The 12,653-nt window shown below is 41.9% G+C and overlaps 1 protein-coding gene across 2 annotated transcripts in view; it reads left to right on the forward strand.

Moving 5' to 3' along the window:
• The first annotated feature begins 919 nt into the window (after positions 1-919).
• Ahcyl1 (adenosylhomocysteinase like 1) overlaps positions 920-12,653 on the forward strand; it is a 35,709-nt gene continuing 23,975 nt past the window's right edge. The window contains exon 1 of one of the 2 annotated variants that reach the window (XM_027395457.2): positions 920-1,300. In XM_027395457.2, the coding sequence (XP_027251258.1) occupies positions 1,181-1,300 (120 nt within the window). In that variant the 5' untranslated portion in view covers positions 920-1,180. The remainder of the gene's footprint in view (positions 1,301-12,653) is intronic. The other variant, XM_027395456.1, reaches the window with a different exon arrangement.

Consider the following 12,653-nt stretch of genomic DNA (forward strand, 5'->3'; position numbering starts at 1 on the left):
CAAACAAGCTTTCCCTCTCCAAATGGACGAATTCTTGGAAACCATAAATGTGCCACAGGCACCTCTGCCATCCAGGGCCTTACACAGGGACCGTACACAGTAGAAACTGTGAGAGTGCTACTGAACGCACTCATGGCATGCTCACTCCGAGTAGAGCTGGCAGGCAGAGACTAATGTCCAGAGAGAGCATGCAGCAGGAGGGTCAATTTGGCCCGACCTTTTCTCAATCTGCCTTTAGTTCTCTACCTTCTGATCCATCAACCCTATCTTAATGACCTCTTGACATCAGCACGGCAGCCTGAAGGTCTTGTAAACAGACAAGGCCCAGGAGGAGATAGTGATGGAGGTCATAAAGGGTTGGGTAGAAACCAGACTGCTCTCAGCTTGTTCTGCCCCCTATGAAGTCAAAAAGCAAACACTGTCCCTTGGAAATGGGCTTCTGGTCCAAAGGGTCCAGCCATGGTGTGGGCCGAGTGAGAAGGCTGTTCCAGAAAAGGCCCTAAGATGTGTCCTGTGGGACTCTGACCTATGGCCCCAAGCATCGCTCTTTATACGCCCTCCCCTCCGTCCCCCACCCCACTCCTGTCCCGGGCCACCTCCCTACCCCAAGGTCTCCTGGGGAATTCATTTGGTAGTCCAAGGCCGCTCAGTCCTGAGGCATCCTTATAGGAACCACACCGGGCTCAACAGGGCTGATGGCACCACCTGGCGGCGTACATGGTACAAGTCGCCCTGGAAAGCTCATCACCCAGGAGCAAGAAAGGAGGCAGGACTGTTCTTGTGGCCCGGCCCAGCGTGGTAACATCAGCAGACTGCGCCAATTCTCCCCGCCTCTTTCCCCACCCTCCTTGGGCCTGCCAGTACTTGACGTGGCGTCTCCGCCCTCTACCCTTACTTTGCGTGCGTGCTTGCGTGCGGCGGAGGTTGCTGCGCGGGCAAGTCGGAGCTGCGCGCTGCTGCTTCTGGTTCTTCTGTGGCCGCCGTCGCTGTCCGGCAGTCTTGTACGGCGGTGCCGACGAGGCGCGCGGGTCACAGCCCTTCGGAAGCACCAGCAGCTCGGCGCGGGGCCTGGCGGGAAGGCGGGCGAGCGCGTGGCCGAGGGCGCCGCGCGGACGGGCGGGCGCCCGTGAGGGAAAGAGGCGGGGGCGGCGGGTTAGCCGCGGGCCGGGCCGGCCGGGGGATGTCGATGCCTGACGCGATGCCGCTGCCCGGTGTCGGGGAGGAGCTGAAACAGGCCAAGGAGATCGAGGACGCTGAGAAGTACTCCTTCATGGCCACAGTCACCAAGGCTCCCAAGAAGGTGCGGGGCTCTGGGTGGCGGCGGGGGCCCTCGCGGAAGGGGCGCGAGCAAGCCCCGGGCCCGGGCTCGGGTAGTTCGGGACTTCGGGCTAAGGTTTAGGGTGCTCGGGGACCACTGACACGATGTAGGGGGTGGCCGGTGAGCGGCCATGGGCCTATCTGAGGCCGAAGAGGCCGCTCTGACCTCGCTTTTCTTTGTCCCTCGGCCGGAGTCCTCCTGGATCTTTCTGAAGCCCGGCAGGGCCAGGCCTTATATTTGCGGCTGACTTTTTCCTGGATGGAGAGCCTTGAGAAAAAGACTGGGAGGGGGTGAACGACTCAGCTGACCCCTGTGACCTCTCCAGGGGATGAGGGTATACAGGAAATTTCCCCTTAAGTAAGTGGGGAAATCGGGCAGCGCTTTTTCAAGGCATCTCTTGGGGAGCGTTGGCCGTTTAACCAACAACTGCGTGATAGCTTAGAGGCAAGAGGAAAAACTGTATGAACTGGTTGAAGGCTCTAAAAGCAACAAGAAATTGAAAGTCAAAATGATTTTCGCCTTCCAGGCTTCCAGTTGCTTGGAAGTGTGAGAGAAAGGGAAATTGAGGGGTTGGTGACAGTAGACACTGTCATGGATGCAGGCTGATCCCAGTCATGTGAATAGATCATTTAGACATCCCTCCAGAAAGAAGCTTGGGTGGGTTGGAGAGGTGGGTGGTAAGAAATGATTGCTCATTCTTTACTGCACTTACTGAAGCAGAACAAGTTCAGCCTATTGTGCTGTGGGTTGCAGCCCAAAGGACATCCTTCTACAGCTCTTGGGAAAGAGAATCTATGGAGGGCTGAGTCTAACTAGCCCTCTCAGTTGGTGGGATTGAGATCCCCTGTGCTTTCTGTCAAACATTCCTTGACTTTCCACTTATCTGGCACCCAGTTAACAGTAGACCAAAGAACCTTTGCAAAGAGGTGACCTTCCTAAAGCCAATGAAAAACATGACAGATATTTCCCTCTTGTATAAAGTCATTTCAAAGCTAACCGTGCCTACAGTATTTGCTGGGATTCAGGTCTGGTATAAATTCAAAACAGCAAGGTTTGCAGGGGTAGTTAACCCCCCCCCCAGGTTCCCGCACCTGAACTAGTTAAGCTGTTCTAAGCACCTGAGAGGGCATCCCAACACCCCCTCTTCCAGGAAATTAATAAAAACAGGTCTAGAAAAGAGAAGTCATCACTGTGTGCTTCAGCTCTGTTTTCTCACAAAATTAAAAGATTTCTACCAATAGTGCCTTTAAAAGGTTATGGAAGGTTCCTTGATCCTAAGGGAGCCAGTTGACCTCATTTTTAGTGCTCTGGTTCCTCTGATTGCTTTGCTGAAGAAGTGACCTTTTGCAATCTACACTATTTGGATACACAGAGTTCTTACAAGCAAAATGCTTAAGCATAGTACCTCAGATGAGTTAAGGGAAAGAATAGGAAAATCTGATAGCCTAATCCCTCTGACTCTTATCTCTTACCATAAACCCACCTCCTTTCATCTAAATACTTGAGAGTATTTTTATTGTTCCTTTCCATTATTTCAGTGTAACTATATTCTTGCAAGCCAATACTGATAAGCCAAAATCTGTATACATTGTAAACTGTATACTTTATACATTGTAAACTCCTAGAGGCAAGGATTCTTGTTTACCATTTTATCTCTGGAACCTAACTCTGTACCTTGCATATAGTACTCAATTGTTAATTGTCAATCTGGCTAACCAGTAACTGAAATGCCAAATGCCAACAAGCAGTAAATATCCCCTTTCCTTTCTTCTTCCTGAGAGGAATAACACAAATGAGTATTATTGCGAAGCCAAGTGCTAATGACTTTAGAGACTCCCATTAGCTAAAATAAGCAAGTCTGCCAGGAGTGTGGGAAGACCCTGTTGTAAGTTTCCATTTGCTAGTATGTATGTCTCCTTGTTATTAATCTTGTTCTTTGAACTTTATTGTGTGGCATTTACGTTGTATTAAAATGCATTATGATGACTAATTGCCCTTCCCTTAATGATGATAAAAGGTATTTATTTAGTTAATGGACCAGTCAAGGTCATGTAGTAAATTCTAGGTAATCTGGTTTTGTTTTGTTTTGTTTTGTTTTTATTCCCCCTCAGAATTTGAGTTGGACTTATGACTTAGGTCACTTGTGTACCTCTTCCATGTGGTGATAATGTGACAAACTATGGGAAAGGTTAGGGTGGAAAAGAACTTGGCATGGTACTGAATAGTGTGAGAAAAAGGCCTATTTCAAATGGTGTAGTCCTTCACCCATGAGGATTCCAGCTTGACTCAACCAAGTAACTCTTGGATCATTCCCATTTCTGAGGCCCTTCTGGAATTGAGGACATTCCTAGGGCCAAAGAATATAGGTGACTTCAGTGCTTCTCAATAAGATCAGATCCTAGTGTACTTATCTTGACAGCTTTTATTTATTGTTTGATTCGTTTGAGGTACAACATGTGTAAAAACATATGTATCTTATTATTCAACTATAATGATACCCAATTTTGTACCCTTGAGTATCTATCCCAGCACTGTGGATATTACAGGGCTTGTTGGTTTAAGACTTGAAAGTTGTAGGTCAAGAAGCCAACTGCTATTAATTAGTATTCCTTTCCAATAGCTTGTGTGCCTTAGTTTCCTTATTTGCCTAATAAGTGCCTGTTTTGGAATAGGTGAAGCTAGAGATATTTAGAAGTTAGATAGAAACAGTAATTTTTTGTTTTGTTTTGTTTCGGTTTTTGTTTGTTTTTAGTTTTTCGAGACAGGGTTTCTCTGTATTGCTTTGGAGCCTGTCCTGGAACTTATTCTGTAGGCCAGGGTGCCTCTGCCTCCCAAGTGCTGGGATTAAAGGCATGCACCACCAACCCCTGGCCAACAGTAATTTTTTTAAGTATATTTTATTCCCTCTTTTTTTTTTACTACATTAATTTATGGAGGGAGGACATGTATGTGAGCCACAGCATGTAGGGGATCAAACTGAAGTTGTCAGGCTTGGCAGCAAATGTCTTTACCTGCTGGGCCTTTTCCCTCTTTTCAGTGAGCATTTGAGATAGCTTGTAGGGAGGTCATAAATATGATACAATAGGGAAGATACAACTTCAGAAATAACGGGGGAAAATATTAACCTTGAAGGCTAAGATGATTAGTGAGATTATCACAAGCTACTCCATATAAACATCCTAACATCCCTAAGAACATGTCCCTCAGTAGACATGAGAAATAATGGAAAACAATTTTTTCTGACCCAGAATTATAAAGGCAGTTTTCATGGAGCCACATTGATTGTTATGGTGTAACTCACATGGTAAAACTTACTCAAATTTTCAGTGGTTTCAGGTAGTATGATCAGGAAAGCTTGAAGTGAGAAAGGAGTCCTTGAGTTGTATGAAGTGCTGGCAGTTATTCTAATCAAATAGATCTACTACATTGTTGCAGAGACAGTAGCTGTTTTCAGACCTCAGAAATTGACTTTGTGTCAATTAGTTGTTTTTCCATAGAATAAACCCAAGTCTCCAATTTATTGATGAAATCTCCTATGATGGATATGTTTCTCTAAATACCTCTCAGAATATTAACCATTCTCTGAATTTCTGAAATCTGAGGAGGAAGGACACAGGATTCTGCTGAGTGGCATATTAAACTACTTTTGTGCATAGTTGTTGATCTGGGTAAAGTATGTGTAGTGCTAGTTCATCGGGAGCCTTACAAAGCATACCAACCAGAATCCAGTGAGTACTGCTTAGGAATAAATGCAAGGGGGAAAGTCTAGGATGCTCCTTTTCTCTTTAATCATCTTATGGTATAGTCTTCGTGCTGTTCTGTAGGTTTAGTGCTCCTCAAAGTCATCAAGAAGAAATTAGATTGGTTGCCATTTCTCAGCTTTATGGATGTTTTTGTTTTGTTTTGTTTTGGAGACGAGTTTTCCTGTATAGTCCTGGAGGCTGGCTTGAACTCAGAGCTCCACCTGCCTCTGCCTCCAGAGTGCAGGGATTAAATCTAGTCTTCCTGTTGTCAAGTCTCTTTAAAGCAGCTGCTTTGTTAGTGGCAGTCTTTGACTAGGAATCAGGAGAATAAGATTTTTGTTTTTGAAGTCCTAGGGATCGAACCCAGGACCTTGGATATGCTAAGTAAGTGCCATGCCACAGAGCTATAGCCCCAGCCCAGAAGACTTTTCCCCTCAGTTTCTCCAGAGACAATGGTTCCTCTTTTTACTTGGCTTGATTTCCTTAGATACACTCTTAATTTCCAAATGAATTTGTTTTGACTTTTAGACATTTAACTTGTAATAGGTTCATTGTTTACATCTTTGACTGGTAAAATTATAAATATGGTTGGGTGTACACTTATAATTCTAGCTCTCAAAAGGCTAAGACAAGAGGATCATAAGTTCTGGGGCCAGCATGGACTGCAAAGAGACATCATGTCTCTAAAAACAAAAGCAAATAGAAAGTAAATGTGTTTTGGATCCACTGGAAGGGTGTCACCTGGATACAATATGCTATCCATTATATATTCTTGTCAAGTTATTTTTAAAAAATGTTTGAAATAGTGGTCATGTCAGGCTTGTTAAACCCATCTGTGGGTAGCTATGAATGTGGTACAATGTGTGATTCTCAAGTATAAACTTTGTACAAGCACTGGGTAGCAAGGGATCCAAAGAAGCTTTTGTTTGTTTGTTTTGTTTGTTTGTTTGTTTTTTAATTGTAAAGATTTGGAGGGTCTTTCCAAAGTAGAATCCTTGAATTACATGAAACAGACTTTTGAACTATAATTTTGAGTTTTTCCACAGAAATGTGTGCCCTTCAATTCACGCACCTATAGAACTAAGTGGAACACCCACACTTCTGTTGAGATCTAGATTTGTTTGTTTCTGTCTCTAATTAGTTTTTCCAAAGATTAAAGCTCAGTGCTTTAATCTCAGGATGCATGCAAGTTTTATACCACTGTTTACTGCTATATAGTGGAGCTTAATCATTCACTACCCAAAACAAACAAAAAAGTTAAAAGGTGTAATAAATAGACTACTAGTAATAGGAGGTATATGGGATTCTAGAGTAGAGACTGGGAAAAGAACTTTCACAAAACCATGTTTGTAGAACTCTTTGGGTACACTCCTGCCTTCTTTCCACAAAAGTCTCAAACACCTATTAACATGACTGTGTAATTTTGGGGACTTTTGGGTTGAATGTGCTCCCTTCTACCAGCTCAAGCCAAGTTTTCCTCTTTTAAAATGAACACCTAGTTCTCACTTGTGTTATCATAAAATAGCTTAATACATAAGAGGGGTTGAATGGCTTGCTGTTTAGTGCTGTTGTCTTGGACCTGCCTCAAACTTAATTCTTTACAACCTGAAGGATGACGACTTAGTAAAGCATGCTCTATTACTTGCTTTTTTCTCTTTTTTCCCTATACCTGGAAGGCTACAGTAGTGTAGGCATTGAAATTCCCAACAAGCCTGTGGGTCTCAGAGTGCCAAGGAGAATGCTCTTGTGCTAATCCACAGTGATGCCCTGTTCGTTGTGAGCTAGATGTGAAATAGCAGAGTAAAGGAATTGAAGGACTGGAGGAGAGTACAGTAACTTCCATTGACTTTGACCTGAATGAAGCAGTTCATACTATGTTTTGGGCAATGACAAGATTTATAAAGTTCTGTTTTCAATAATTGGCTCTAATTCTTCTAGTACTTACTAATTGCATTATAGTAAACCTTCAGGGCACAAGTTTCCATAGGCATTGTGGGAATTACTTTATCTTTATCTTTATTCCCACAACTGGCTTGACCTCAAGTCCAAGCTTTGGGGCTGTGTCCTGTTTTTCTTACAGTCCAGGAGGCCGTGTGTGTGTGTGTGTGTGTGTGTGTGTGTGTGTGTGTGTGTGTGTGTGTGTGTGTGTGTGTGTGTGTAGATTCTGATCCTGCCTTGCTCTCTCTTTCTCTCAACAACCATACCTCTCCTTCCTTCGAAAGCCATAAGGAAAACTCATTTGGACTCAGTTGTTAATGTTGAAGATGTAGAAGAGAAGTTTATTTTGTATTTTCAAATTGGAAACCTTCATCTATGATGTTTCTAAGTCTAGAAGTGGTAACTACTTACAGAGTGTGTAGATGGCAGAGAATTGAAACCGATCTCACTTTGGTGTGTCTGAGGAAATGCCTTTAGTAGTTGCTGCATTAGAGACTGTACATAATTGTTCTTAGTCTTGTGAGTCTTAATCTTTGAAGAATTTCATGAAATCATAATTTCTGTCCTTAGGAAAGTTCAGAGGAGCACAGAAACATGTTTGCCTCTAGAGGTTTTAATGGGACTACCTGGAACTCATTCATAGATCTTGACTTTAAAACCCTGCTTTAAATAGTCAGGTTCCTACACATAGTTACCTCCTTTCTCCTTTCTTTACAGAGCTAGAATCTGCTTTTTTTTTTTTTTTTTTTTTTTTCTTTAAGGATTCTAGCTGGTACTTTGTCCTTGTGATTTGGAATAAAGTTGAGGCTGGTGGTATTGTCACCCTCCTCTTTGGGAGGCTCCAAGGGACTCACTATTGCCTTGAGAGTATAACTCAGAAACCTTTACACACAGAAGCCAACATTTCAGCAACTTTGGGTGTGTATGGTCTCAGCCCTACTATGCTTCATATGAAACTACTTTTCAAACTATTTAAAAGACTGAGCTGATGCAATCTGATTCTTACCCTTTGTTTTCTTTAGATTTTTATTGAGATCAAGGACCATGTTTTACACATAATATCTTGTGTAGTTTGTGAATGTTTATTGAATCAAATACTGTGAAGTGATAGTCTACAGGGGGAAATAAGTTAGACTTGTGTGGTGATTGACTTGCTTTTCCTTTCTTCTGGCCAGAGCTATTTTTTACTAACTTATACCTCCTTTATGAATGGATAAAGCAGTAACTAGGGACGGCAGGGGAGAACTTAATGAGAATTTCCACTCATTTAGTAGAGCTCTTTCCAATGCCAGAAATGGAAGGTGAGAGGAGAAAGAGAATACATAGTACATGGCCTCCTCACTTATTAGCTTAATAGCATGGAAGCATATCCTTAGATGTAATGAGGGATGCAATTTGAAATTCTGACCCTCTGCTCAAAGGTGAAATTGGTGTCCTGAATTTAAGGGACAGGGACTTTGGCCTAAGGAGTTACAAATTTGAAGAATAATAAAATTGAACAGTTGAATTTAGACTGTATACTAGGGCTCTGAAAGTATTAATAGCCTTGCTGGCAATGCTGAGCTAATTTCCCTGCTTTCTTACTCTACAGTACAGGCTCTCTATTATGCTGAACCAAAGGTGAACTTGACACCTAAAACCCTGATGTGCATTTGTCTTTGAAACACACCTTTAGAGTTACAATCTTCTGGGAATTGGGCCAGTGCTGTCCTAATCATGAGCTCTGGTTCTGATTGGTATTAAATTTTGTGATGTTTCTGTAAATTGTACAACTTTGACAACATTTTGGGGAGAGGGAAACTTTCACAATTCCCTGTTTTAGAAGATGAAATAAGTGCTTTCTAGAGATGGCAGATATGTGCAGTTGCTCTGGTAACAGATTCAGTTTCCTGTCAGTGTACAGGTGGCTCCAGCTTCTAATTCCAGTACTTGAGGTTTTTGGTTTTGGTTGGTTGGTTGGTTGGTTGGCTGTTTTTGCTTTTTTTTTTTTTTATTATTTTTCTTTAGTACTTGAGTTTTTAGTGCCAGCATCAGTACCAGACTTCTTAGCAAGCAAGACAGGAAGATTCCCAGTATTGGCTTATTATGAAGAGAGTGACCCAGCTGGCTTTTTGTGCTGGACTTGATGAATTCTGAATCTTAATTACATTGATCAATACAGTGGCCTTGGTAACAGCCTTGTAGCTGCTGTAGAATCTGTTTGCCTCAGGGTTGTAACAGAAAGAGACTAAGTTGGTCGGGGACATCATGTTCTCACTGTAATAAGCTGTAGGCTAAGTCCAAGGAAAAACAAATCCTGGAGGGACTGACCTCACTATACCCCTTCTCCAGTATTTCCCAGGAGGAAACATTACTCTGGAGGTGGTTTCTGTTCTTATTTGCCAGTTGGGAGTAAGTATAGGTTGACAAAGACTTGGTTCTTAGTATAAGTGAGGCAAAGGATGCTTCCAGGTTATTAAGGATAGATAGGAATCACCTGTGTTGAGAAGTCCCTGTCTGCCGGTTTGTAATTTGGAATGGATGATTGATGAAATTAATCTTAGCCCTTGTTTTTTCTACTTGGGGAATATGGAACTCATAATTGTGCACATTCCTTTCTGATTCCATAGAGAGGGATTAGTGGAGTGGTGTGGAATGAGAGCATATTGCCAGTTTTTACTAAATTTGAACTAAATCATGTTCAAAAATAAATAAAAACAAAGCAAAACCCAGTCTCTGTCTTGTTTATCTAAACAAGTCGGTCATGTTTTCCTTACCTCTAATGGATCCATCGGATGCATTTTTTGTACTGACAAGTATAGTTGGTTTTAAAAGTAGCTTCTCCAGCCTGACAGTGGTGGTGCACGCCTTTAATCCCAGCACTGAGGAGACAGAGAGGCAGGCAGATTTCTGTGAGTTCTAGGCCAGCCTGGCCTATTGAGAGAGTTCCAGGACATCTGCTACACCGAGAATCCATGTCTCAAAAACAAACAAGTAAACAAAAATTACCTACTGCTGCTTTTCTCACATATTTAGAGTAAGTCTAGAGCATAAGTCAAGGAGCCTGTCAAGTAACTTTGAGTGACTCCTGTCACAGGACCTGTGCTAGACACAGCTACAGATATGTCCTGTAGAGTTTAGATTCCCATGAGACTATTATTTAGGTCATTTAAATCTGCTATAGGCTCCTTTAATTAACCTTTGGAGTTTACAGCACTCTTAGAGCTATGTGCATATTCCAGGCCGCAAATAAAACAGTTTGTATATAGGAAATTTGTCGACCTGAAGCCTATCCATGGACCCAGGCTAAGCACCTGGAATGATTGCTTATCTAGAATTGAGGATATGTTAGGGTCAAAGGAAGCTCTGAGCTGTGTTCTTTGGACTTTATCTCCTAAACGGTCTTCATCCAAACAGGAAGACCATTTACAAAAGAGTGCTGGAGGGTATCTATAGAAAAACAGGGAGTACCAGGCTTCTCCAAGCCATTTCTTCAGTCTAAATTCTTTTTGAAATACTAAGATAATTCTGACATATTGTATATACCCTACCTCTAGTTTCTGGATGGTCAAGTCAGAATATGAGAAGCTAAATTTGTTAGTTTATTTTATGAATTCCTAGACTGAAAATAATAGTAACATTTTGAGAAACATTTTGGTGAAATTCTGAGTTAAGAAAAGCACAGAAGAGTATAGTTGATCATTGAAGAGTTACCAAAGAAAAAAAGATCAGAAGCATGTCCTAGAGAGAAAAGGCAGAACTTGGGAAGATAGCTGATTAAGCCATGAGCCATGTTACCAGCTAACAGCAGTGTTAATATGGCTCTGGTGTTTGACCTGAAAGAATGGCTAGGCCTGTCTCAGGCTAAGTACTGCAGGAGAAGAGTGGAACTCCTTTGGGGCCCTGGGAAAAAACTCAGTAGGAAGAAATGTTCAGTTAAGTCTGGAGCTTTTTTGCCTTTTCGTCTCTGAAAGCTGACCTTGGGGTCACCACAGCCCAAGATGTCCTATATTTGGAGGATTTTTTTTCCTTTATTGTCTTGAGAATTTTCCACGATCATACTGAAAGATGAATAGGGGTATATTATCATGTTGTCCCAAGATAACTTTGTGTATGTATGTATGTATATTTGTGTATACATGTATGTATGTATATATGCAGTGTTCTGTCTGCATGTATGCCTGCAGGCCAGAAGATGGCACCAGAAGTCATTACAGATGGTTGTGAGCTATCATGTGGTTGCTGGGAATTGAACTCGACCTTTGGAAGAGCAGCCAGTGCTCCTAATCCATGAGCCATTTCTCTAGCCCCACCCCACCCCCTAGCTAACTTTGTATACAGACTCAGGTCCCATTAACAGAGACTCATCTCTTCCCAGAAAAGTGAGAAGGCTCTTCCTGGTATCAGTTATAACTGGTTTCCTGTGGGACAACAGGAAGCCAGCTGTTAACATAACATGGTTTGCTTTGTGCTACATTAAAGCTGAGGGGATGTAATCGTATATCAGTTATCTTTCCTTACTGGCTGGAGTGGTTGCTCAGCAATCACGAGCATTCATTCTGTCTTCTTCCAGAGGACAGAGGTTCTATTCCCAGTACCTAAGTCAGGCAACTCACAACTGCCAGGAACTCCAGCTCCAAAGGATCCAAGGCCCACATCTGTTCATATACACAAAAATAAAAAATCTTTTTTTAAATGATCAAAGGATCTTTAAGCCTCACTTCCTGGGGCTTTAAAAATCTATTTTATAGTCCTATTCAGTCTGTAAAGGTATGCAGTTAAACATAATACTCAGTTTTATTTTTCTTCATCATTTTTTCAGCTTTTAAAAGATATAATTGGCAAAATTATATGTACTCAAGGGGTATAATGTGATTCTTTGATATATTTGTACACACTGTTAAGAGATTACTATGCCAGATTACATAACCATTTCCTCAGTTACCTTTTGTGAAATTTTCTAGCACACTGCTTAGCTGTTCTGTTGAGACGGTGCGGCCTAGCACTCTACTGGAAGTACTCCTAGAACTGTGGGTTGAGACCCCTTTGGGGGTAGAACGACTCTTTCATAGAGGTTGCATGAGACCATCAGAAAACACAGATATTTACATTATGACTCATAACAGTAGCAAAATTACAGTTATGAAGTAGTAACAAAAATAATTTTATGGTTGGGGTCACCACAACTTTTTTAGATATGTTTCTGTAGCAGTGTGATATTAGAAAGTAAGAATTCATTGGTGACATTTTTTATTTTTTTAACCTTACCCAAAGTGAATATAACTTTTTTGAGACTGGGTCTCACATTATAGCTCCCGCTGGAACTTGATGTAGTTCAGGCTGTCCTGGAACTCACAGATCTGCCTGCTCTGCTTCCTTGGTGCTAGGATTAAAGGTGAGTGCCCATCAGTGTTACTTTTCATACTGTGAAAATTTAAAGTTGCTACATCTTTCAGGCACATTTTAAGATTGAAAGTGGCTTGAACAGGGTGCTTTTCGGGCGATAGACTGCAATATAAAAGAACCTTTTCAATTTCGGGACATGTTCTGTTTTGCTAAATGTTAATATTGAAAAGAAAATCACTATCCAGTACTGGAGTTTTGTTATTGTTGTTTTAGTTTGGGTTTGGGTCTTTTTTTCAGACAGGCTTTCTCTGTGTAACAGTTTTAGCTGT

Source organism: Cricetulus griseus, assembly GCF_003668045.3.
Source record: "Cricetulus griseus strain 17A/GY chromosome 1 unlocalized genomic scaffold, alternate assembly CriGri-PICRH-1.0 chr1_0, whole genome shotgun sequence".
Lineage (NCBI taxonomy): Eukaryota > Metazoa > Chordata > Mammalia > Rodentia > Cricetidae > Cricetulus > Cricetulus griseus.